Below are 27,424 nucleotides of genomic sequence, written 5' to 3'. Positions count from 1 at the left end.
GATAACTCTAATTAACTTATCCTCTGCAGCAGAGGTAACTCTGGGTCTTCCATTCCTGTGGCGGCCAGTTTCATCATAGCGCTTGATGGTTTTTGCGACTGCACTTGAAGAAACCTTCAAAGTTCTTGACATTTTCCGTCATGACTGACCTTCATGTCTTAAAGTAATGATGGACTGTCGTTTCTCTTTGCGTATTTGAGCTGTTCTTGCCATAATATGGACTTGGTCTTTTACCAGATAGGGCTATCTTCTGTATATGCCCCCTACCTTGTCACAACACAACTGATTGGCTCAAACGTATTATGAAGGAAAGAAATTCCACAAATTAACTTTTAACAAGGCACACCTGTTAATTGAAATGCATTCCAGGTGACTACTTCATGAAGCTGGTTGAGAGAATGCCAAGAGTGTGCAAAGCTGTCATCAAGGCAAAGGGTTGCTACTTTGAAGAATCTCAAATATAAAACATATTTTGATTTGTTTAACACTTTTTTGGTTACTACATGATTCCATATGTGTTATTTCATAGTTTTGATGTCTTCACTATTATGTAGAAAATAGCAAAAATAAAGAAAAACCCTAGAATGAGTAGGTGTTCTAAAACCTTTGACCGGTAATGTATGTAAAAGTGATATTTACATTTTTTATTTTTAATACATTTGCAAAAATGTCTAAACTTGTTTTTGCTTTGTCATTATGGGGTATTGTGTGTAGATTGATGAGGGGAGAAAAAACGATTTAATCAATTTTAGAATAAGGCTGTTATGTAACAAAATTTGGAAAAAGTCAAGGGGTCTGAATGCGTTTCCGAATGCACTGTATATTGGGGGTGGGGGGGTGTTGTAATGCATTATGCAAGTCTAACATTTTACACACTAGATGGTGCACAGTTAAATGAACAAAACGTTGGTTTATTTGCAATGTGTTCATTGAGAATACTGTATCAATATCACATCCCTAAAAAATGGCACTGAATACCACTGGCCTTAAAGTCCTTTGAATAAAGTATTACCTCAATGACCAGAAGGCATGATTATGGCCTACGACATCCTGACTAGTGAAAAAAGGCACGTTTCCAACTCAACTTTCAAGGCAGAATATGAATAATTTCAGTGGCAGTGAACACGGCCTAACGACAGTCATACAATTTGCATCGAGCCAAAATGTGTGGGCATTGACTTCGGTTTCTGTTCTATTATTTGTCATTAATTTAAAGAATAACTTTAAAACGATCCTCCTATCATTTTAGTTCTAACTGGTGTCCATGCTTTCCGCTGCGCTGGAGCGCGCGTCTCCCTGGATGCTCTCCAAGATGGAGGCCATCTCTGCGTTGGTGCGTATCTGGTTGGCAAAGTCGGCCATGTCAGGGCTCTTCTCCACCTCGCTGATAGAGAGCAAGGCTGCCACGGCCCTCATCGCTGAACGACGCAGCTCCTCCTGCTTCTCAAACTCCTGCTTCACTGACCCCGCCTTCACCTGGGATGGCGATAGAGGAAGCAGATAGTGCACTGGTCACATCTTTTTATCGTAACGTAAATACAGGGAGCTTCAAAAGTTTTGGGACAGTGACACATTATTATTGTTTCTATACTTCAACATTTTGGATTTGAAATGATAACAATAATACATAAATAAATAATGCATTGTGTTATTTTGGAGTCACTTTTATTGTAAATAAGAATAGAATATGTTTCTAAACACTTCGACATTATTTTGTGGATGCTACCATGATTACGGATAGTCCTGAAGGAATATTGAATATTGATGAGTGAGAAAGTTACAGACGCACATATATCATACCCCCAAGATATGCTAACCTCTCACCATTACAACAACAGGGAAGGTTAGCAGACCTTACAGATAATTGTAATGTGTGGGGTACAGAGATGAGGTAGTCATTCAAAAATCATGTTAAACACTATTGCACACAGAGCTATGTGTTCGCAGCACTAAACTAACAGGTTAGATTCACTGACTGGTTGAAGCTATAGTCCCTTCAGAATGTATTCACACCCTTTGACTTTTTCCACAGCCTGAATTTAAAATGAATTAAATAGCGATTTTGTGTCACTGCTTACACACAATAAATACCCCATAATGTCAAAGAGGAATTATGTTTTTAGACATTTTTACAAATTAGTAAAAAATAAAAAGCTGAAATGTCTTGAGACAATAAGTATTCAAACCCTTTGTCATGGCAAGCCTAAATAAGTTCAGGAGTAAAAATTTGCTAAACAAGTCAAATAATAAGTTGCATGGACTCACCATGTGCAATAATAGTGTTTAACATATTTTTTTTATGACTACCTCATCTCTGTATCCCACACATACAATTATCTGTATGGTCCCTCATTCGAGCAGTGAATTTCAAATGTTCCAAAACATGCATCCTGTTTTCAATAAGGCACTGAAGTAAAAATGTGTCAAAGAAATTAACTTTATGTCCTGAATATAAAGCGTTATGTTTGGGGCAAATCCAACACAACACATCACTTGAGTACCACCCTTCATATTTTCAAGCATGGTGGTGGCTGCATCATGTTATGGGTGTGCTTGTCATCGGCAAGGACTAGGGAGTTTTTTAGGATAAAAAGAAACGGAATAGAACTAAGCACAGGCAAAAACCTAGAGGAAAACCTGGTTCAGTCTGTTTTCCAACAGACACTGGGAGACAAATTCACCTTTCAGCAGGACAATAACCTAAAACACAAGGCCAAATATACACTGGAGTTGCTTACCAAGACGGCATTGAATGTTCCTGAGTGGCCTAGTTACAGTTTTGACTTAAATCAGCTTGAAAATCTATGGCAAGACTTGAAAATGATTGCTTAGCAATGATCAACAACCAACTTGACCGAGCTTGAAGAATTTTTGAAAGAATAGTGTGCAAATATTGTTCAATCCAGACGTGCAATTGTGATTCTAACATGTATTGACTCAGGGATGTGAATACTTATGTAAAGGAGATATTTCTGTATTTCATTTTCAATTCGTTTGCCAAAATAAAAAATAAAAAATGTTTTCACTTTATCTTTATGGGGTATTGTGTGTAGATGGGTGCGATTCTTTTGTATTTAATCCATTTTGAATTCAGGCTGTAACACAACAAAATGTGGAATAAGTCCAGGGGTATGAATACTTGTTGAAGGCACTGTGGTGCCCTAAAATGGGGGGACTACGTACACAAAGTGCTGTAATTTCTAAACGGTTCACCTGATATGGAGGAAAATGCCCTCACATTAAAGCTGACAGTCTGCACTCTTTAACCTCATAGTCACTGTATCATTTCAAAAAAATGTGTCACTGTCCCAATACTTTTGGAGCTCACTGTATATAAAATGCTTGCAGGATGAACATTGATCTGTAATTCTGATGTAAATGTCCTACATACTTTTGGTGTATGTTAGTTCACACTATTTCCCACTTGGCATATTGCCTAAGTACGAGATACAGTATGAAAAATGTATGCACTCACTAACTGTAAGTCGCTCTGGATAAGAGCATCTGCTAAATGACTAAAATGTAAATGTAATACAACGCAGATAGGAGGTTCTTAGACTGAGGACTGGCACAGGCCCTACCTTCACAGGCCCTAACTTCACAGGCCCTACCTTCACAGGCCCTACCTTCACAGGCCCTACCTTCACAGGCCCTATCTTCACAGGCCCTATCTTCACAGGCCTTACCTTCACAGGCCCTACCTTCACAGGCCCTACCTTCACAGGCCCTACCTTCACAGGCCCTACCTTCACAGGCCCTATCTTCACAGGTCCTATCTTCACAGGCCCTATTTTCACAGGCCCTACCTTCACAGGCCCTATCTTCACAGGCCCTACCTTCCCAGGCCCTATCTTCACAGGCCCTATCTTCACAGGACCTATCTTCCCAGGCCCTATCTTCCCAGGCCCTATTTTCACAGGCCCTACCTTCACAGGCCCTACCTTCCCAGGCCCTACCTTCACAGGCCCTATCTTCACAGGCCCTATCTTCACAGGACCTATCTTCCCAGGCCCTATCTTCACAGGCCCTATCTTCACAGGCCCTACCTTCACAGGCCCTACCTTCACAGGCCCTACCTTCACAGGCTCTACTTTCACAGGCTCTACTTTCACAGGCCCTACTTTCACAGGCCCTATCTTCACAGGCCCTACTTTCACAGGCCCTATCTTCACAGGCCCTATCTTCACAGGCCCTATCTTCACAGGCCCTACCTTCACCTGGGACGAAGATGATGACATCTTTTAATTACCCCTTGTATGATCATGCACATTGTTTTGATTGGTGTTCACTCACCCACTTTCACAGTTATATTTCCTAACCAGCATAGCTTAGCATAGTAATGTTAAGATGTTTATGGACGAACTGGTTAGTCAATTCAAACCAGACAAAAAGTGCAAAAAAATGAGTCCTGTGCACAAGTCAAGGTGGATCTGTTCTAGTTTGTTAATATCCAGATAAGAAAAGCGGCGCCTTTAATTATTCGAGGCTTGTGTGGACTGCCATGTCATAAGTCTCCTTACCTTGGTGGTGCAGGTAGCCCTGAGAGGTTCGATCAGTCTGTCCAGCCTCTGTACCACAGCGTTGGGACACAGAGAGCAGAGTCTGGCCAGCATGATGAACGTCAACATCTGGGGGGGGGCAGGCAGGAAGAAACTTTAGAGAAATAAGATGGGTGAGACATTCTATCTGTTTTTTCAAGATGGAGGAATTCATTCGGATATGACTTCTTCGTTTCAGCACTAGCCACTGACATGTTTTAATGTACGGCGCGCCTCGACGTGGTTCAATGTGCCTATAAATCAGCACAATCAACTTTTTCATGTTTTCAAATTGCCACTGTCTTGGAGCTAGAATTGGGATCATGTATACTGTGCTAATGCCAATACAAAAAAAAGAGTAATGGAATATGGAGAACTTAGCAACTGAGGCGGTCTGAGGCGGTCTGAGGCGGTCGTGATAAGTACATCTTTATTCACTGGTAGCATTGGTTGACAAATCTCTCATTGCATCAAAGTTGGTCTCTCGTAACAGCCTCCACCAAAAACGGAGCAGGTTCTGGGTGATTTAAGATTTAGATTTAAAGATTAAAACCTCCCCAACTTTTCTGACAGACAGCGCGTGACCCTCCCCGGCTCCCTAAAAACGCACTGCTCTCATCGAAAACCATTGAATTGGCTGTGTACTTTACGCATCATTTGTCCGGTTTTAGGAGTGTCCTGAAACGCCAGTACCATGTGTTTTAGGGGACTGCTTTAGGCCTTTCAGGAAGTTAGTTTGCCGTCCTAATAAAGTTTTACGTTGCAGTCTTACTCTGATGTCGTAGTGGTCTTTGAGGCCTTCTTCGACGTGTTCCAGGAACTCGGAGATGTCCAGGAAGTCCAGGCAGCTGTCCAGTAAGGTATACATACACTCAAACGCTGCCTTTCTCACGTCCAGACCATCGTCCACTGTGTGCTTGAACGGACCCATCTCCACCTGACATGATGACAGATGGAGAGAGATGGAGAGAGAGAGTGTTAGTGTCCTCTTCGATAACGGTTGTTTTGTAGCATACACATAGTCAGTACAGGAGATGTATTAAAATGCACACACAGGACTCCACTCAACACATATAGGGCTGGTTTCCCAGTCAGATATTAATCCTAGGACCAGCGCCATTAAAAGTGCTTTTTATTCCAGGTCTTGTATTAAAGGCCCAGTGCACTCAAAAACGTGATTTTCCTGTGTTTTATACACTGAGTGTACAAAATATCAGGAACACCTGCTCTTTCCATGACAGACTGACCAGGTGAATCCAGGTGAAAGATATGATCCCTTATTGATGTCACTTGTTAAATCCACTTCAATCAGTGTAGATGAAGGGAGGAGACAGGTTAAAGAAGGATTCTTCAGCCTTGAGACAATTGAGACATGGATTGTGTATGTGTGCCATTCAGAATTGGCAAGACAAAAGATTTAAGTGCCTTTCAACGGGTTATGGCAGTAGGTGCCAGGCGCACCGGTTTGAGTGTGTCAAGAACTGCAACGTTTCTGGGCTTTTCAAGACTGGTCCACCACCCAAAGGATATCCAGCCAACTTGATACAACTTGGAGCATTAGAGTATTGGAGTCAACATGGACCAGCATCCCTGTCGAACGCTTTTTACACCTTGTAGAGTCCATGCCCCAACAAATGGAGGCTATTCTGAGGGCAAAAGGGGGTACAACTCAATATTAGGAAGATGTTCCTAATGTTTTGTACACTCAGTGTATATTTCCACACTATGATGTTGGTATAATACTGTGAAATTGTGAAAATTATGATAATGCACTTTTAGTGTAAGAGCTGTTTGAAAAGACCACCTGAAATTTCAGCCTGTTTTGGTGGGATGGAGTTTTGGCATTTCCTGATGACATCACCAGGCGGTAAATAGACCAATAAGAAAGAGAGTTCCAAACCTCTCTGCCAATAACAGCTAGTTTTCAGTTTTCCCATCCCCAGTGAGACCACTCCCAGAGTCCTAGCAAAATTCTTGCTTGAGAAACTGCTCTTTGCTAAGAAGCTATTTTTGTATATTTTTAACAATTTTAATTGGAGAAAAAAAACCCACAGTATGGCACCTTATTGTTACACAGAAATTATTTGATATTGAGATAAAAACGGCTGCATTGGGACTTTAATCTGTATCTGGGAAACTGGAACATAAATTGTCAGTGTACCTCTCTGATAAGGTCCTTTCTAGGGCTGTGGCAGTCATGACATTTTGTCAGACGGTAATTGTCATGCAGAAGCCTGCCGGTCTCATGGTAATTCACCGTTAACTAACATAAACACGTTTAGCATTTCCAGGCCTCCAAGCATACATTCTGCATCTGCCTTTGGAACGTCTACATTTAAAAAAGTCTAATAAACAATTGAATATACGCCATCACAATAAATTCATTATATATTTTAGGCAGGTCTAAAGAAACATTATGATATGAAGAAAATGTATTTCAGAAGAACAGTATTTGAGTTAGTCTACTGTACAGTGGGGGGAAAAAAGTATTTAGTCAGCCACCAATTGTGCAAGTTCTCCCACTTAAAAAGATGAGAGAGGCCTGTAATTTTCATCATAGGTACACGTCAACTATGACAGACAAAATGAGAAAAAGAAATCCAGACAATCACATTGTAGGATTTTTTATGAATTTATTTGCAAATTATGGTGGAAAATAAGTATTTGGTCAATAACAAAAGTTTCTCAATACTTTGTTATATACCCTTTGTTGGCAATGACACAGGTCAAACGTTTTTCTGTAAGTCTTCACAAGGTCTTCACACACTGTTGCTGGTATTTTGGCCCATTCCTCCATGCAGATCTCCTCTAGAGCAGTGATGTTTTGGGGCTGTCGCTGGGCAACACAGACTTTCAACTCCCTCCAAAGATTTTCTATGGGGTTGAGATCTGGAGACTGGTTAGGCCACTCCAGGACCTTGAAATGCTTCTTACGAAGCCACTCCTTCGTTGCCCGGGCGGTGTGTTTGGGATCATTGTCATGCTGAAAGACCCAGCCACGTTTCATCTTCAATGCCCTTGCTGATGGAAGGAGGTTTTCACTCAATATCTCACGATACATGGCCCCATTCATTCTTTCCTTTACACGGATCAGTCGTCCTGGTCCCTTTGCAGAAAAACAGCCCCAAAGCATGATGTTTCCACCCCCATGCTTCACAGTAGGTATGGTATTCTTTGGATGCAACTCAGCATTCTTTGTCCTCCAAACACGACGAGTTGAGTTTTTACCAAAAAGTTATATTTTGGTTTCATCTGACCATATGACATCCTCCCAATCCTCTTCTGGATCATCCAAATGCACTCTAGCAAACTTCAGACGGGCCTGGACATGTACTGGCTTAAGCAGGGGGACACGTCTGGCACCGCAGGATTTGAGTCCCTGGCGGCGTAGTGTGTTACTGATGGTAGGCTTTGTTACTTTGGTCCCAGCTCTCTGCAGGTCATTCACTAGGTCCCCCCGTGTGGTTCTGGGATTTTTGCTCACCGTTCTTGTGATCATTTTGACCCCACGGGGTGAGATCTTGCGTGGAGCCCCAGATCGAGGGAGATTATCAGTGGTCTTGTATGTCTTCCATTTCCTAATAATTGCTCCCACAGTTGATTTCTTCAAACCAAGCTGCTTACTTACCTATTGCAGATTCAGTCTTCCCAGCCTGGTGCAGGTCTACAATTTTGTTTCTGGTGTCCTTTGACAGCTCTTTGGTCTTGGCCATAGTGGAGTTTGGAGTGTGACTGTTTGAAGTTGTGGACAGGTGTCTTTTATACTGATAACAAGTTCAAACAGGTGCCATTAATACAGGTAACGAGTGGAGGACAGAGGAGCCTCTTAAAGAAGAAGTTACAGGTCTGTGAGAGCCAGAAATCTTGCTTGTTTGTAGGTGACCAAATACTTATTTTCCACCATAATTTGCAAATAAATTCATAAAAAATCCTACAATGTGATTTTCTGGATTTATTTTCCTCAATTTGTCTGTAATAGTTGACGTGTACCTATGATGAAAATTACAGGCCTCTCTCATCTTTTTAAGTGGGAGAACTTGCACAATTGGTGGCTGACTAAATACTTTTTTCCCCCACTGTATGTTATCTGGCTATGCTCCATGCCATAGGCTGTAGGCTTGTTCATTTAGCAGACAAGATACAGTGGCTTGCAAAAGTATTCATCCCCCTTGGCATTTTTCCTATTTTGTTGCCTTACAACCTGGAATTAAAATTGATTTTTGGGGGGTTTGTATCATTTGATTTACACAACATGCCTACCACTTTGAAGATGCAAAATATTTTTTCTTGTGAAATAAACAAGAAATAAGACAACAAAATAATAATAATAATAATAATAATAATAATATGCCATTTAGCAGACTTACAGTCATGCGTGCATACATTTTTACGTATGGGTGGTCCCGGAGATCGAACCCACTACCCTGGCGTTACTGTCACGATCATTGAGAGACGGGTCAGACCAAGGTGCAGCGTGGTATGCGAACATGTTTATTAAATCAAATAAACATTAAACAAAACAAGAAACAACGTAACGTGAAGTCCTCAGGCTAAACACATACAAGCCTAACACGGAACAAGATCCCACAACTAAGGTAGGCAAACAGGCTACTTAAGTATGATCCCCAATCAGAGACAACGAGCGACAGCTGTCTCTGATTGGGAATCACACCCGGCCAAACATAGAAATACAATACCTAGAACAAAAACATAGAATTTCCAGCATAGAATCTCACGCCCTGACCAAACCAACTAAAAACAACCGGCCTCTCAAAGCCAGGGCATGACAGTACCCCCCCCCCCCCCAAAGGTGCGTACTCCGGCCGCACCAACCTGACTCATTAGGGGAGGGTCCGGGTGGGCATTCAGCCTCGGAGGCGGATCCGGCTCCGGGCGTGACGACCTCTCCCCTACTGCCTCCCTGTTGCGCCCCTGGTCTGGTCTGGACCTCGGCGCGATGCTTCCCCTCTCCTTCCTCCCACGATGCACCAAGCCCTGTCTGGACCCTGGTGTGGGAGACCCCGAACCTGGAGAGGGGCTGACGTCTGGGCCTGGATCGGCAATCCTCCCACGATGCACCAAGCCCTGTTTGGACCCTGGTGTGGGAGGCCCCGACCCTGGAGAGGGGCTGACTTCTGGGTCTAAAGTGGGGCCGCTGACCAGAGCTGAACTGGAAACCGGTGGAGCGGACTGCTCTGGCTACGGAATGGATCCGCTGACCGGGGATGGATTGGGCACCGGTGGAGCGGACTGCTCTGGCTCCGGAGTGGAGCCGCTGACCGGAGATGGACTGGACCCCGGTGGAGCGGACTGCTCTGGCTCCGGAGTGGAACCGCTGACCGGAGCTGGACTAGGCACCGGTGGAGCGGACTGCTCTGGCTCCGGAGTGGAGCCGCTGACCGGAGCTGGACTGGGCACCGGTGGAATGGGCACGGGCCGTGCCGGACTGGGAACACGGGCTGGCGACACGCACCACTGGTTTGGTGTGAGGAGCTGGCACAGGCCGTACCGGACTGGATACGCGCACCACTGGTTTGGTGCGGGGAGCAGGTACGGGGCGTACCGGACTGTGGAGGCGCACTGGAGGTCTGGAGCGGAGAGCTGGCACAACCCGTCCTGGCTGGATGCCCACTTCCGCACAGTACGTGTGAGGCATTAGCACAGGACGCACTGGGCTGTGCACGCGCACTGGCGACAGAGTACGTAGAACCGCCGCAGGATATGCTGGACCGAGGAGGCGTACTGGAGACCAGGAGCGTTGAGCCGGCACACCCCGTCCTGGCTGGATGCCCATTTTCGCACGGCACATGCGTGGTGCTAGCACAGGACGCACTGGACTCTGCCGGCGCACTGGCGAAACAGTGCGTAGCTCCGCATAACACGGAGCCTGCACGGTCACACGCTTCCTAGCGTGAGTACAGGGAGTTGGCTCTGCTCTGAACCCAGGCTCCGCCAACCACCCCGTGTGCCCCCCCCCCAAAATGTTTTATTGGGGCTGCTTCTCGGGCTTTCGTCGTGACCGCGTCCTCTTGGGTCGCCGTTTCTCCTCTCCTGCCTGGGCTTCCTCCTTCGCCCAGGGTCCTCTACCGGCTACTCTCTCCTTTTCCACCCTCATCCCTTTCAGGGCCTCCATCTGCTTGGCCAGATCCTCTCTTATCTCCCCCCAAGTCCATGATCTCTGCTCCACTACCTGTGTCCAGGGTGTCTGCTGCTCCTGGGCACGCTGCTTGGTCCGTGTTTGGTGACGATCTTCAACCCAAAGATATATGGGCTGCATGATGTGACTATTGGCTATTGATGATTTGAGAAATTCGCAAAAAAAGCTAGCACTCTGTTCCCTGCCTCAGGCTGCACACACTGTTCTATCATCAAGTGATCATATTTTCGCCCATCAGACTATTCTCATTCATCTTGTCTTTACTAATATGTAACATTTGTTTCGATTTAGAACGGCCCATCATCACATGGTCAGGAACAGGGGCAGGGAATAAAGACATGTCATCCGTATGCACTCGAATAGCGAACTTTCGAATAGCGAATGGATGCCACTTTCCCCCCGTTTTGTTTTTCACTAGTGTTTGGTAGGTTACTTTACTCTGGTTATTTCATTCCACACATCAACCACTGTTTGAGGAGCAAGCAGCCTCTCACCACGCGACAGGTGATATTCCACCCAAACTCTGTGTACCATGGGCTCTCCAACCCTGTTCCTGCAGCTACCCAGTACTCTGTGCACCATGGGCTCTCCAACCCAGTTCCTCCAGCTACCCAGTACTCTGTATACCATGGGCTCTCCAACCCAGTTCCTCCAGCTACCCAGTACTCTGTGCACCATGGGCTCTCCAACCCAGTTCCTCCAGCTACCCAGTACTCTGTATACCATGGGCTCTCCAACCCAGTTCCTCCAGCTACCCAGTACTCTGTATGCCATGGGCTCTCCAACCCTGTTCCTCCAGCTACCCAGTACTCTGTATACCATGGGCTCTCCAACCCAGTTCCTCCAGCTACCCAGTACTCTGTATGCCATGGGCTCTCCAACCCTGTTCCTCCAGCTACCCAGTACTCTGTATGCCATGGGCTCTCCAACCCAGTTCCTCCAGCTACCCAGTACTCTGTATGCCATGGGCTCTCCAACCCTGTTCCTCCAGCTACCCAGTACTCTGTGCACCATGGGCTCTCCAACCCTGTTCCTCCAGCTACCCAGTACTCTGTGCACCATGGGCTCTCCAACCCTGTTCCTCCAGCTACCCAGTACTCTGTATGCCATGGGCTCTCCAACCCTGTTCCTCCAGCTACCCAGTACTCTGTATGCCATGGGCTCTCCGACCCTGTTCCTCCAGCTACCCAGTACTCTGTATGCCATGGGCTCTCCAACCCTGTTCCTCCAGCTACCCAGTACTCTGTATGCCATGGGCTCTCCAACCCTGTTCCTCCAGCTACCCAGTGAAAATATAAAAAATGCCCTATTGCTACAAAATTCACTATAATTGTAGGCTAACTCTGAATTTGTTTGATTTACGCTTGACCAGTTATGTACCAAAGATATCTTAAATCCGTTTTTTAAAAATGTTTTTCTGCCATGTAATAATAATAATATGCCATTTAGCAGACGCTTTTATCCAAAGCGACTTACAGTCATGTGCGCATACATTTTTACGTATGGGTGGTCCCGGGGATCGAACCCACTACCCTGGCGTTACAAGCGCCGTGCTCTACCAGCTGAGCTACAGAGGACCGTGTGTAATATGCAGTGGCTATGTATTGACTAGCTACAGAGGACCGTGTGTTATATGCAGTGGCTATGTATTGACTAGCGCCAGAGGACCATGTGTAATATGCAGTGGCTATGTATTGACTAGCTACAGAGGACCGTGTGTAATATGCAGCATGCTATGTATTGACTAGCTACAGAGGACCATGTGTAATATGCAGTGGCTATGTATTGACTAGCGCCAGAGGACCGTGTGTAATGTGCAGTGGCTATGTATTGACTAGCGCCAGAGGACCGTGTGTAATGTGCAGTGGCTATGTATTGACTAGCTACAGAGGACCGTGTGTAATATGCAGTGGCTATGTATTGACTAGCGCCAGAGGACCGTATGCGGGCAGTGGCTATGTATTGACTAGCTACAGAGGACCGTGTGTAATATGCAGTGGCTATGTATTGACTAGCGCCAGAGGACCATGTGTAATATGCAGTGGCTATGTATTGACTAGCTACAGAGGACCGTGTGTAATATGCAGCGTGCTATGTATTGACTAGCTACAGAGGACGTGTATTTTGAGTGCTATGTATTGACTAGCTACAGAGGACCGTGTGTAATATGCAGTGGCTTGTATTGACTAGGCCACAGAGGACCGTGTGTAATATGCAGTGGCTATGTATTGACTAGCGCCAGAGGACCGTATGCAATATGCAGCATGCTATGTATTGACTAGCTACAGAGGACCGTGTGTAATATGCAGTGGCTATGTATTGACTAGCGCCAGAGGACCGTGGGTAATATGCAGGTGCTATGTATTGACTAGCTACAGAGGACCGTGTGTAATATGCAGTGTCAATGTATTGACTAGCTACAGAGGACCGTGTGTAATATGCAGTGGCTATGTATTGACTAGCGCCAGAGGACCGTGTGTAATATGCAGTGGCTATGTATTGACTAGCTACAGAGGACCGTGTGTAATATGCAGTGGCTATGTATTGACTAGCGCCAGAGGACCGTGTGTAATATGCAGCATGCTATGTATTGACTAGCTACAGAGGACCGTGTGTAATATGCAGTGGCTATGTATTGACTAGCGCCAGAGGACCGTGTGTAATATGCAGTGGCTATGTATTGACTAGCTACAGAGGACCGTGTGTTATATGCAGTGGCTATGTATTGACTAGCGCCAGAGGACCATGTGTAATATGCAGTGGCTATGTATTGACTAGCTACAGAGGACCGTGTGTAATATGCAGCATGCTATGTATTGACTAGCTACAGAGGACCATGTGTAATATGCAGTGGCTATGTATTGACTAGCGCCAGAGGACCGTGTGTAATGTGCAGTGGCTATGTATTGACTAGCGCCAGAGGACCGTGTGTAATGTGCAGTGGCTATGTATTGACTAGCTACAGAGGACCGTGTGTAATATGCAGTGGCTATGTATTGACTAGCGCCAGAGGACCGTGGGTAATATGCAGGTGCTATGTATTGACTAGCTACAGAGGACCGTGTGTAATATGCAGTGGCTATGTATTGACTAGCGCCAGAGGACCATGTGTAATATGCAGTGGCTATGTATTGACTAGCTACAGAGGACCGTGTGTAATATGCAGCATGCTATGTATTGACTAGCTACAGAGGACCGTGTGTAATATGCAGTGGCTATGTATTGACTAGCGCCAGAGGACCGTGGGTAATATGCAGGTGCTATGTATTGACTAGCTACAGAGGACCGTGTGTAATATGCAGTGTCAATGTATTGACTAGCTACAGAGGACCGTGTGTAATATGCAGTGGCTATGTATTGACTAGCGCCAGAGGACCGTGTGTAATATGCAGTGGCTATGTATTGACTAGCTACAGAGGACCGTGTGTAATATGCAGTGGCTATGTATTGACTAGCGCCAGAGGACCGTGTGTAATATGCAGCATGCTATGTATTGACTAGCTACAGAGGACCGTGTGTAATATGCAGTGGCTATGTATTGACTAGCGCCAGAGGACCGTGTGTAATATGCAGTGGCTATGTATTGACTAGCTACAGAGGACCGTGTGTAATATGCAGTGGCTATGTATTGACTAGCTACAGAGGACCGTGTGTAATATGCAGTGGCTATGTATTGACTAGCTACAGAGGACCGTGTGTAATATGCAGTGGCTATGTATTGACTAGCTACAGAGGACCATGTGTAATATGCAGTGGCTATGTATTGACTAGCTACAGAGGACCGTGTGTAATGTGCAGTGGCTATGTATTGACTAGCGCCAGAGGACCGTGGGTAATATGCAGGTGCTATGTATTGACTAGCTACAGAGGACCATGTGTAATATGCAGTGGCTATGTATTGACTAGCGCCAGAGGACCATGTGTAATATGCAGTGGCTATGTATTGACTAGCGCCAGAGGACCATGTGTAATATGCAGTGTCTATGTATTGACTAGCTACAGAGGACCGTGTGTAATGTGCAGTGGCTATGTATTGACTAGCTACAGAGGACCGTGTGTAATGTGCAGTGGCTATGTATTGACTAGCGCCAGAGGACCGTGGGTAATATGCAGGTGCTATGTATTGACTAGCTACAGAGGACCATGTGTAATATGCAGTGGCTATGTATTGACTAGCGCCAGAGGACCGTGTGTAATATGCAGTGGCTATGTATTGACTAGCTACAGAGGACCGTGTGTAATATGCAGTGGCTATGTATTGACTAGCTACAGAGGACCGTGTGTAATATGCAGTGGCTATGTATTGACTAGCTACAGAGGACCGTGTGTAATATGCAGCATGCTATGTATTGACTAGCTACAGAGGACTGTGTGTAATATGCAGTGGCTATGTATTGACTAGCTACAGAGGACCGTGTGTAATATGCAGTGGCTATGTATTGACTAGCTACAGAGGACCATGTGTAATATGCAGTGGCTATGTATTGACTAGCGCCAGAGGACCGTGTGTAATATGCAGTGGCTATGTATTGACTAGCGCCAGAGGACCGTGGGTAATATGCAGTGGCTATGTATTGACTAGCTACAGAGGACCGTGTGTAATATGCAGTGGCTATGTATTGACTAGCGCCAGAGGACCGTGGGTAATATGCAGGTGCTATGTATTGACTAGCTACAGAGGACCGTGTGTAATATGCAGTGGCTATGTATTGACTAGCTACAGAGGACCGTGGGTAATATGCAGTGGCTATGTATTGACTAGCGCCAGAGGACCGTGTGTAATATGCAGTGTCAATGTATTGACTAGCTACAGAGGACCATGTGTAATATGCAGTGGCTATGTATTGACTAGCTACAGAGGACCGTGTGTAATATGCAGTGGCTATGTATTGACTAGCTACAGAGGACCGTGTGTAATATGCAGCATGCTATGTATTGACTAGCTACAGAGGACCGTGTGTAATATGCAGTGGCTATGTATTGACTAGCTACAGAGGACCGTGTGTAATATGCAGTGGCTATGTATTGACTAGCTACAGAGGACCGTGTGTAATATGCAGTGGCTATGTATTGACTAGCGCCAGAGGACCATGTGTAATATGCAGTGGCTATGTATTGACTAGCTACAGAGGACCGTGTGTAATATGCAGCATGCTATGTATTGTATAACGGCACAATCATTATTTTAATTCAGGTTTTCTTTTTTCAGGCTTGTGCTCATATAAGCTCTAATATGCATTCGGCAGTTTTGAATGAATCATCACCTTAGAAAGCGCTGTCCATTTCTTCACATGACTGCCGGTGTAGCGGTAATACGGTCACCGCAACAGCCATTCCTGATCTGTTTCTCATTGAAGAGGCTAGCAGGCCACACACACACACACACACACACACACACACACACTACACACTACCTCTCTGATAAGGTCCTTCCTGATCTGTGTCTCGTTGTAGAGGCTAGGCAGTACTGAGGCTAGCAGGCCGCGGATCAGAGAAGGTTTGTTGTGGGCCGCTGAGTTGAACATCACCAACGCCACACGACGTACATTCGGGTCTTTGTCCTGCAGAGTAGTCAGGAAGTCACCTGGCATAGAGAACAGGGTGATGTCATAGAGAACAGGGTGATGTCATAGAGAACAGGGTGATGTCATAGAGAACAGGGTGATGTCATAGAGAACAGGGTGATGTTCATTAAGAACCAAATGGAAGAAAGCAAACTGAACCAGGGAGGGACTACTTGAACTAGTCCAATAGCAAACACTCATTTTAGTTTTCCGTTGCAAATTTTTTTTTTTTTAAATCCCATTGTGCCATTGCCTGAATGAATACAACCCTGGACATTTTAAATGACACCCTGTTTCACCATACAGTGCACTACATTTAACCAGATGTGGCTTTAACCCAAAGTAGTGCAGTATAGGGAATAAGGTTGTCATTTGACCTGTGTTGAGCCACTTTGACATCTTACCTATGCATCCTTTGAGTAGTGAATCTATGGGTACAGGCTGATCAACGATGGTGAACTTAACAGCAGTGACCACAGTACTGCGGGCCACAGGAGACCCTGAAGACAGCTGTTGTTTGAGCCTGGGCAGGAGCTGAGCCGGGTTGACCATGGTGAGTTTTCCCAGACACTCCGCCACCACATTCCTCGTCCCCTCCTCGGCACACTCACGGTTCTTAAAGAGCAGAGCCCAGATATCCTCGACGTGGGCCAACAAGCTCTCCGCCGAGCAGGCGCTGATCACCTCTTTGAGGCTGTGTAACAGCAGGTACCTTCTCTTAGGCTGGCTACCTATCTCCTTCAGCATAAAGGGAAGGTACTCCTCCAGGTTGCCCACACAGATGTTCCCCAGAGCACAGGAAGCGGCTGACTTGACCTCCTCGTTGGGAGAGGAGAAGGCCTCCAGGATCACGGTCTTTAGCTCCTTCTGACCCCCGAGGTTCATGGTGCGCCCCACTTCCCCCAGACACAGGAAGGACAGGATTCTGACCGACTCGGAAGACTTGGGGTTCTTGACTTCCTGGATGAAGCTGGTGACCATTCCGGATGCTTCTTTAGGGCACACAGAGGATAGAGCAGCCACACACCTGGCCAAACATGAGAAAAAAAATAGAAAATAGAAAACAGAAGAAATTAAAACATAATTGTATGTTTCCCATGCCTCTAAAGGACACTGTAAGTATATCACTTGTCTCTATCCCCTTTAACTCTTTATCTGTCCACTGAATCAATCAATCAATCGAACAAACCACTACTCCTACCTGGCAACAGAGTAGTAGGACTGTCTGTGCATGGGCGTGGGGCCTGCAGCCTTCCCTGAGCTGTGGAAAGGACCGGTGAGAGCTTTCAGGAGGTCGTTGTATCCCGTGTTCCCAGCCTTAGTGACCACCAGGGCCTTGAAGAACTCCAAGATGGCCGACAGAGCCCCTCCTTGCAGCAACGGGGAATGAACCAGATGAAACACACCAGGTAGGACAGTGTTCCCGATCTTGGACAGGGAGGAGGGGCACACCTTAGCTAAACAGGTGAGAAGCATCACCGCCACCTGGGATATGTGCATGTCGCTCTCCTCTATCAGGGCAGGTAGCTCGTTGAGCACAGCCTCGATCATAGGGGGCTTCAGGCTGTCGCTGTAGTTCATCACGATCACGTTGAGAGCAGTCAGCGTGCTCAGCTTGAGGGCGCGCTGGTTCTTCCTGAGGAAGGAGCCCAAGATGGGGATGCCCTCAGTGAGTAAAGGTCGGAGGTCGATCCTGAGGGGTGATGTGGCGATGAGAGTCAGGGTCTTCACTGCAGTCAGCCTGTTAGGAGAAGAAATGGACTACTTTGAAACAGCGGCAGGTAGCTTAGTGGTTAAGAGCGTAGTGCCAGTAACCAAAAGGTCGCTGGTTCTAATCCCCGAGCCGACTAGGTGAAAAATCTGTTGACGTGCCCTTGAGCAAGGCACTTAACCCTAATTGCTCCTGTAAGTCGCTCTGGATAAGAGCGTCTGCTAAATGACTGAAATGTAAATGTAAACAGCGATAGCCCTCCATGAAGCTGCCCATGTTGTCACAGAAGCCATTTTTGCAGAGATGAGCCCTCCAACTCTATGGATAAGATACATTATTGTCATGGAGACACTTTTTGTCTTTATCCCTACCCCCCCCTCCGAGATACACATAAACCCACAGAGAGCTTGGCAGGAAGGGTCAGCCGCAGTATAGTGTAGGGGGTTATGGGAGCAGTTTAAGGGGATAAGTGCCTTGCTCAATGGCATGAGGATACTGATGCCAGTAACTCTCCGGTCCCAACCCACCAGATTTTTCCCAATCGCCGCTGGGATTCGTACCTGCAACACTCTAGGCTACCTACCTGGTGATCTCGTTCTTCAGTCTCTCCAGGAAGATCTGCAGCGTCGGCTGGAGGTCCCCACCCAGCTGGTCTCCTAGGTGACACACTATGTGACCCATACAGGAAATTGCCCTCTCCTTCACTTCCTGGTCTATGTCTGCAGCCTTCAGCCTCTTCAGAGTGCCAGAGAACACATCCTTCACGTAGGGCTTGACGTCAAAGGCGGGTAGTTTGTCTAGAGTAGAATAGATACTTTATTGTTTATTTGGTTGGAACGGAAATTCTTCTTCTGCCTTTTGTCCCAACCCCAGACAGAAGTCGAGAGGCACAACGCTCTGACACCAGCAGCCATGCAGTAGCCAGCTCAGTCCCCACTATTTCATCGCCCGGCCCAGGACTTGAACCAGCAACCTTTCGATTACTGGTCCACCTCTCTAACCTCTTTGGCTACAATACCTACCTCCTAACGGGCGTATGATCTTGACCATCTGCTGAGTGACCAGTAGGGCCTCGGAGGTGATCTTATAGAAAGGGTCCTCCACACACTGCACCACCGGGGGCAGAATAACCTTCATGTGAGGCTGGAAGACGTCAGGAGGGTGGCTGCACAGGAGGACGTGGAGGAAAGAGAGGGCGTCGATCTTCATGTTGGACGAGGTAGACTTGTCGGTGAGGGAGTGAACTATACCTGAAAAGAGAGATGGCCAGAGAAAAGATTAATATGAATGTCAAGATGACTTTTTGACATTGTTACAATAGCCATTCCAACACTATTTCCTTTTAAGTTATTGTACTAATAATTAGGGACATGAGTTTTCCTGACCACGTGGCTAAGACTGGGAAATAGTCCTGGTCCTATGACTAACTACAGAGAAGAAATGAACAATTGTTGTAGCCTATAACTGCAGTAGGCCCAGAGTTTTTCCTGGCCAGGTCACATAATCGACGCCCTCTCTTTCCTCTACAGCCACCCTCCTGACGTCTTCCAGCCTCACATGAAGGTTATTCTGCCCCCGGTGGTGCAGTGTGTGGAGGACCCTTTCTATAAGATCACCTCCGAGGCCCTACTGGTCACTCAGCAGATGGTCAAGATCATGTTGAATGTATGTAGCTTCTGTCATTGAGCTGTTCTGTTATTGTCCTGTATTCTGTCATGATTCTTGTTTCTTGTGGACCCCAGGAAGAGTAGCTGGTAGCTGCACCAGCCAATGGGGATCCAAATAAAATCCTATTTGTTATGGAAAAAAACTACTGGCCCAAGAAATGAACAAAGGAATGTAGTAATTTAAATGAGAAGCTGTGGGTGAGTGAGCGTGTGAGTGAGTGAGGTTACCAGGGATGAGAGCTGGTATGTGAGCGTGTTAGTGAGGTTACCAGGGATGAGAGCTGATATGTGAGCGTGTTAGTGAGGTGACCAGGGATGAGAGCTGGTATGTGACCGTGTTAGTGAGGTGACCAGGGATGAGAGCTGGTATGTGAGCGTGTTAGTGAGGTTACCAGGGATGAGAGCTGGTATGTGAGCCGTGTTAGTGAGGTTACCAGGGATGAGAGCTGGTATGTGAGCGTGTTAGTGAGGTTACCAGGGATGAGAGCTGGTATGTGAAGCGTGTTAGTGAGGTTACCAGGGATGAGAGCTGGTATGTGAGCGTGTTAGTGAGGTTACCAGGGATGAGAGCTGGTATGTGAGCGTGTTAGTGAGGTTACCAGGGATGAGAGCTGGTATGTGAGCGTGTTAGTGAGGTTACCAGGGATGAGAGCTGGTATGTGAGCGTGTTAGTGAGGTTACCAGGGATGAGAGCTGGTATGTGAGCGTGTTAGTGAGGTTACCAGGGATGATAGCTGGTATGTGAGCGTGTTAGTGAGGTTACCAGGGATGAGAGCTGGTATGTGAGCGTGTTAGTGAGGTTACCAGGGATGAGAGCTGGTATGTGAGCGTGTTAGTGAGGTTACCAGGGATGAGAGCTGGTATGTGAGCGTGTTAGTGAGGTTACCAGGGATGAGAGCTGGTATGTGAGCGTGTTAGTGAGGTTACCAGGGATGAGAGCTGGTATGTGAGCGTGTTAGTGAGGTTACCAGGGATGAGAGCTGGTATGTGAGCGTGTTAGTGAGGTTACCAGGGATGAGAGCTGGTATGTGAGCGTGTTAGTGAGGTTACCAGGGATGAGACTGGTATGTGAGTGTGTTAGTGAGGTTACCAGGGATGAGAGCTGGTATGTGAGCGTGTTAGTGAGGTTACCAGGGATGAGAGCTGGTATGTGAGTGTGTTAGTGAGGTGACCAGGGATGAGAGCTGGTATGTGAGCGTGTTAGTGAGGTTACCAGGGATGAGAGCTGGTATGTGAGCGTGTTAGTGAGGTTACCAGGGATGAGAGCTGGTATGTGAGTGTGTTAGTGAGGTTACCAGGGATGAGAGCTGGTATGTGAGCGTGTTAGTGAGGTTACCAGGGATGAGAGCTGGTATGTGAGCGTGTTAGTGAGGTTACCAGGGATGAGAGCTGGTATGTGAGCGTGTTAGTGAGGTTACCAGGGATGAGAGCTGGTATGTGAGCGTGTTAGTGAGGTTACCAGGGATGAGAGCTGGTATGTGAGCGTGTTAGTGAGGTTACCAGGGATGAGAGCTGGTATGTGAGTGTGTTAGTGAGGTTACCAGGGATGAGAGCTGGTATGTGAGAGTGTTAGTGAGGTTACCAGGGATGAGAGCTGGTATGTGAGCGTGTTAGTGAGGTTACCAGGGATGAGAGCTGGTATGTGTTCCCCCAGGGCTCCTGGCAGTACGTTGGCCAGCTCTGTCAGCAGACTGAAACAGCCCTGTCTAGACTTCATGCTCTTCTCTTTCAGCTGTTTGTGGAGAGCCTTCACTACTGTGGGGACCTGGGAAACAACAAACAAAGCATTGAGAAACACCTCAAACAAATGAAAGCTCAGATAAAATGTACTGCAGTATGTCTCCTAATTCACCTTGTGACCTCTGTATTGTGATATACAATATTGCGTTTACTGTCTGCCCTGCTGCTGTCTTGGACGAGGACTCACTTTAAATGTCATTTTATCTCAATGAGACTAACCTGGATGAATAATGGTTAGAAAACAACAACAACCAGAACAACAACAACAACCAGAACAAATGACCTGTTTCTTAAGCAGAGTGATGGCTGGGTCTTCTTTGGCTCCAGGCTCTGCTGCTGTGGTGATGAGGCCCTGAGAAGGCCTGGTCTGTTTGAGTAGGGCAACAAAGGCTACAAAGATGTCTGTCTTGACGTTCTCCTCCCTCTCTTTAAACCGAGCCAGCAAGGCTGGAGCCACTGAACCATACAGCTCCACTAGCAGGTCTCTCCTGGTGCTGATCACAGCCTCCAGACACTTGACGGACGACCTCCGTACCTTCCAGCTCATGTCGTCATCGTCACTGTACTCATCATCTGACTCTGCAAGGGGGAAAGAAACATTGACTTTGTTCCAATGGCCATACAAGCAGACCATATTACAATTCATGTCCAATAGATTGTATTTAAATTCCCTAAATTCCCTTACCTTAACCCCAAACCTGACCCTAACCTTAACCCCAAACCTGACCCTAACCTTAACCCCAAACCTGACCCTAACCTTAACCCCAAACCTGACCCTAACCTTAACCCCAAACCTGACCCTAACCTTAACCCCAAACCTGACCCTAACCTTAACCCCAAACCTGACCCTAACCTTAACCCCAAACCTGACTCTAACCCTTACCTTAACCCCAAACCTGACCCTAACCTTAACCCCAAACCTGACCCTAACCTTAACCCCAAACCTGACCCTAACCTTAACCCCAAACCTGACTCTAACCCTTACCTTAACCCCAAACCTGACCCTAACCTTAACCCCAAACCTGACCCTAACCTTAACCCCAAACCTGACTCTAACTTTTACCTTAACCCCAAACCTGACCCTAACCTTAACCCCAAACCTGACCCTAACCTTAACCCCAAACCTGACTCTAACCCTAACCTTAACCCCAAACCTGACCCTAACCTTAACCCCAAACCTGACCCTAACCTTAACCCCAAACCTGACCCTAACCTTAACCCCAAACCTGACCCTAACCTTAACCCCAAACCTGACCCTAACCTTAACCCCAAACCTGACTCTAACCCCTTACCTTAACCCCAAACCTGACCCTAACCTTAACCCCAAACCTGACCCTAACCTTAACCCCAAACCTGACCCTAACCTTAACCCCAAACCTGACTCTAACCCTTACCTTAACCCCAAACCTGACCCTAACCTTAACCCCAAACCTGACCCTAACCTTAACCCCAAACCTGACTCTAACTTGTACCTTAACCCCAAACCTGACCCTAAACTTAACCCCAAACCTGACTCTAACCCTAACCTTAACCCCAAACCTGACCCTAACCTTAACCCCAAACCTGACCCTAACCTTAACCCCAAACCTGACTCTAACCCTTACCTTAACCCCAAACCTGACCCTAACCTTAACCCCAAACCTGACCCTAACCTTAACCCCAAACCTGACTCTAACCCTTACCTTAACCCCAAACCTGACCCTAACCTTAACCCCAACCTGACTCTATCCCTTACCTTAACCCCAAACCTGACCCTAACCTTAACCCCAAACCTGACTCTAACCCTAACCTTAACCCCAAACCTGACCCTAACCTTAACCCCAAACCTGACTCTGACTCTAACCCTTACCTTAACCCCAAACCTGACTCTAACCCTTACCTCAACCCCAAACCTAACCCTGACCCTATCCCTGACCCTGACCCTATCCCTGACCTTGACCGTAACCCTGACCCTGACCCTGACCCTAACCCTGACCCTATCCCTGACCCTATCCCTGACCCTGATCCTGACCCTAACTCTATTCAGTAATTGCATATCAGCATAGTTGCTGTTGATAGGTTTGTTGATAGTTTGAGTACCTTGGTCCACATCCCCTCCGTCCTCTGTGTCCATGGACTCATCCCTGTCCTCATCCACATCATAGTTGTAGTTGGGGTCATAGGTGATGTACCTCAGACACAGCTTGATCACCGTGGGGATATGAGGGGACATCTCCTTGGGGCATCTTATTTAGAAATATCAGATAAAGTACAGAACTTATTTAGTAGTTATGGGTATGTTTTTCAACTGTGTCTAATCTCGTGTGTGCACTGGCCTCTGGTCAGTTAGTAATGGGTGCAATAAATCACAATAAATCATAAATCAAGACAGAGAGATATCGAGAGAGAGAGAGAGAGAGAGAGAGAGAGAGAGAGAGAGAGAGAGAGAGAGAGAGAGAGAGAGAGAGAGAGAGAGAGAGAGCGAGAGAGAGAGAGAGATTCAGTAGAGAGTTTTACCCGCGGACGAAGGCTTCGAAGGCCTGGAAGCAGTACTCCCTGAGTTCATCATCCTCCACACTGCAGAACTTCACCACCATGGGGATGATCTTCTCTAGGTGCTCACCTGGAACAGGAGCAATACCACAACCACTTACCAGACTGACCAATACAATGCTGCCCTCTGGTGGCTAAAACTTCATACAACGTCAATTTTTTGTGCAACCAGGTGACAGATATCAAAGATGGTTTTGTAAAAAAATGACTTGGATGTCATTCATTGCAAGAACTCTAATAAAAAACTATAAATTCTACAATCAAGCACAAAGAAACTGATCCCCAGCCCACCTCACCATACCCCATCCTGCCTCACCGACTCGATGCCCTCCCCTGCCCGCTGAACAACACCCATGCTAAGGCTAGCTAGCTCCCTCACCGACTCGATGCCCTCCCTGGCGGCTGACGGTGGCCAGACACTGGATGTAGGTGCGTGTGGTGGAGGTCTGCTGTCCCCGGCCCAGCTCAGCCAGCAGGTGCTCGGTGAGCTGGGTGAAGAGGGCCGTGCTGCAGCTGGGCACCAGGTGACCCAGGGCCATGATAGCCCTCTTCCTCACAGCCATACGGGGGCTGGTCAGCTGGGGGAGCAGGCTGGTCAGGATGGAGGCATGGAAGCTGATCAACGTACCACTCAACCTATAGGGGGAGAACAGAGAGGGTACAGGATCTTCTGTTTAAAAAGCATGTTTATAACACTCTAGAAAAGCAGTACTTACCTTCCCAACATGTCCGACAGGATGTCCAAGGCCTCCAGCTGAACAGAAACATCCTCCTGTTTCCCCATGGCTCCTATCAGCTGAGACGTGATCTTCTTACACACATTGGCAGTCAGGCTCTGACCTGGTAACTCAAAGCAAAAGAGCCATTCTAGAACTGTATAGTTTGCTGCGTCCAGATTCTCTACCCTTCTACTGAAGTGTGCACTTGTAGGCTACACTCCCTGGCCCAATCCCAAATGGACCCCTAAGCCCTAAACCCTATGCCCATAGGGTTTAGGGGTGCATTTGTGGGATTGGGCCCCTGTCATGGATTTTAACAATGGTGGACACTTCCTCCAGTCAAATGAAATCAAATCATATTGTAATTTGTCACATACACGTGTTTAGCAGATGTTATAGCGGGTGTAGCGAAATGCTTGTCATTGCTTACACCAACACAATTCGCTACATGGTTAGCTGACATAATATAATACACTCTCAATGGACAGTTTCCATTTCAGAGCTCCTCCAAGGGGAACCATTCTGTAGCGTAGCTTGAACAACAAAGTGACCCGTACCTGCGGAGCATGAGGGCAGCTCAGCGATGACTGTCTTCAGACCCATACTGGAGATGTCTCTGAGTTGTTCCTTGTCCGACATCATGTTGGAGCAGAGAGTATCCACCATGGTCTCCACCTGGTACTCCTTCACCTTGCTCACCAGGGGACCCAGACTGCAGCAGAGCGGTGGGGAGAATCGTTACCTAACTAAACCGATTGAAAAGCACTGTTCAAACAAATAAAAGTTGTTATATCTGCAAGTGGTCCTTGACGAAAGACTTAACTATCAACATGTCTATGATACGAAATACCTTGTGACACACAGGAGACGCCTTGTGTATTTTTAACACTTTACAAACACAATGGTTATTATAAAGAGAGACACGCCAGCGTTAGCCTACCACTTGACTGCTAGATTCTGAACCTCTCCGTTCTTGTCCTCCAGCAGCTTCAGGAGCATGTTGACCACCTTCTTCTCACTGTCTTCATCCAGCTTGATAGAATCCTTCTGAAGCTCCATCATGAGGTCATTGGTGGCCATGAAGCTGGAGGAAAAGACGAGTCCAATATGACGGTCTTGATATTAATAAATGAAGTTATCTTTTGTACTGTGATGTAATCTAGACTGTGTTCCTTTATTATGGCCATGAACCTGGAGGAAATGACTACACTGTCTGTTTTGGTTCTCACGAAATGGACAATAAAGTATATCTATTATCTTCTCCCTCGTATTCTCATGGCTCTCCCTATCGCACCTGTCATTCAATTATTATCAATATGATAATAGTCATTTTGAGGCTCTAGAAAATAGCATTACATCATAATTATTATTGTGGACACACTTTAGTGAAAGGAGTTAGCATTTATTTTTTTATTATCATAACCTTGACATCATTATTATGCACTTAATATCATCTGAATAGGTGAGATAAGTTATAGGCCCGTTTTAAAGTAATTACTAATAAAAGTAGGCAGAAATACTTAGTGGCAGGCTGACACAGAAAATGACAGTCATCGTTGATAGCCCACATTATTACTGTGTCATCACACACTCAGACATGCATTGCAAAGCACTCGGGCTTCTTACCGAAAGTCTTTGTCAGTAGATGTCATTTTCTCCAACAGATTGGAGATATGGTAGGAGATATTCGACATCTTGACTACCAGTTACAGTTAATTTATATATGATAATAGTTATGAATAACTTTGAAATAGTGGAGCAGAAGTTTCAGCCGGAGAACATGGCGAGAGGCAGGGTGGCAATAGTGACGAGCTAACTTTGGCCAAGAACAAACTGGGAAACATGACACTCAGGGTTCGTTATAAATAGGCACCGCGGTGTTATGAGTGAGTCGAGAATTAATTCCTAGTTTATACTGACAGCTGGTGGAACCAATCAGGAACCAATGCCTCAGCGCACAGAAACGTTTTTCTTCCTTAGTTGTGCATTTTCTCGAAATCTAAAGGCACAACCTAGATTCGAGCCAGTGTCTTAAGTAGTTGAACATGTTATTACTCCCAACCTCGTGAAAGTGACAAACTGACACGTTTTCATTTTCGTCAAAAACTACTTAAGACACTGGCTTGCGCAGTTCGGCGCAAGACGACCGTTAGACCGGAGTTTAGCGAGCCAATGTCGCCATGACATCGCCTACAAGTGTGGTCGGGGAAGCAGTTCAATTCAATTCAATTCAAAGTGCTTTATTGGCATGGGAAACATATGTTAACATTGCCAAAGCAAGTGAAATAGATAATAAACAAAAGTGAAATAAACAATAAAAAATGAACAGTAAACATTACACTCACAAAAGTTTCAAAGGAATAGAGACATTTCAAATGTCATATTATGGCTATGTACAGTGTTATAACAACGTGCAAATAGTTAAAGTAGAAAAGCTTTTGCCTGTCTTCATACTGTACGGTCTAAAGGTACTGTCTGAGCTGGATCCTATCCAAATTAACACTTCCGCTTTTTCGGATTTTACCTTCAAAATAAAAGTCCGCAGTAAAACGCTATGCGTATGATAAGAATTCATCCATCTGGGCATCATGCTTTAGACAGAACAGACCACGTCAACACAGATCAAAGGTTGCAGTCATGTCAAATCAGTCAAGGTAGACTTAGTAGTAGACTAGGCATAGCTAGATAAGGTCTGTTCAGGGGATAGTTTGGCGCAGAACAGTACAGCGAGGAAAGCTAAACATTTACAGGGCAATTGAATTAAGATAATACACGACCCCATTCAAAATCAAATCA

General features: G+C 46.2%; 1 protein-coding gene across 2 annotated transcripts; it reads right to left on the bottom strand.

Annotated features, from left to right (window-relative positions):
* Positions 1–890: 890 nt before the first annotated feature.
* On the bottom strand, positions 891–26,454 carry cand2 (cullin-associated and neddylation-dissociated 2 (putative)). 2 transcript variants are annotated; one of them, XM_041887265.2, is made up of 17 exons: positions 26,255–26,454; positions 25,569–25,712; positions 25,186–25,340; positions 24,626–24,749; positions 24,289–24,545; positions 23,874–23,979; positions 23,457–23,602; positions 21,661–21,956; positions 21,261–21,402; positions 18,993–19,220; positions 18,554–18,767; positions 17,461–18,000; positions 16,664–17,286; positions 16,110–16,279; positions 5,311–5,475; positions 4,521–4,628; positions 891–1,476 (listed from the first exon to the last, which is right to left on the bottom strand). In XM_041887265.2, the coding sequence occupies exons 1-17, from the start codon at positions 26,320–26,322 to the stop codon at positions 1,252–1,254; spliced, it is 3,711 nt and encodes a 1,236-aa protein (XP_041743199.1). In that variant the 5' UTR covers positions 26,323–26,454; the 3' UTR covers positions 891–1,251. The 2 variants fall into 2 exon arrangements, with proteins under 2 accessions (XP_041743199.1, XP_041743200.1); XM_041887266.2 differs by lacking the exon at positions 18,993–19,220.
* Between the last annotated feature and the right edge of the window lie 970 nt (positions 26,455–27,424).

This window comes from Coregonus clupeaformis, chromosome 10 (assembly GCF_020615455.1).
Source record: "Coregonus clupeaformis isolate EN_2021a chromosome 10, ASM2061545v1, whole genome shotgun sequence".
Classification (NCBI taxonomy): Eukaryota; Metazoa; Chordata; class Actinopteri; order Salmoniformes; family Salmonidae; genus Coregonus; species Coregonus clupeaformis.
This window is presented reverse-complemented; position numbering and strand designations above follow the sequence as displayed.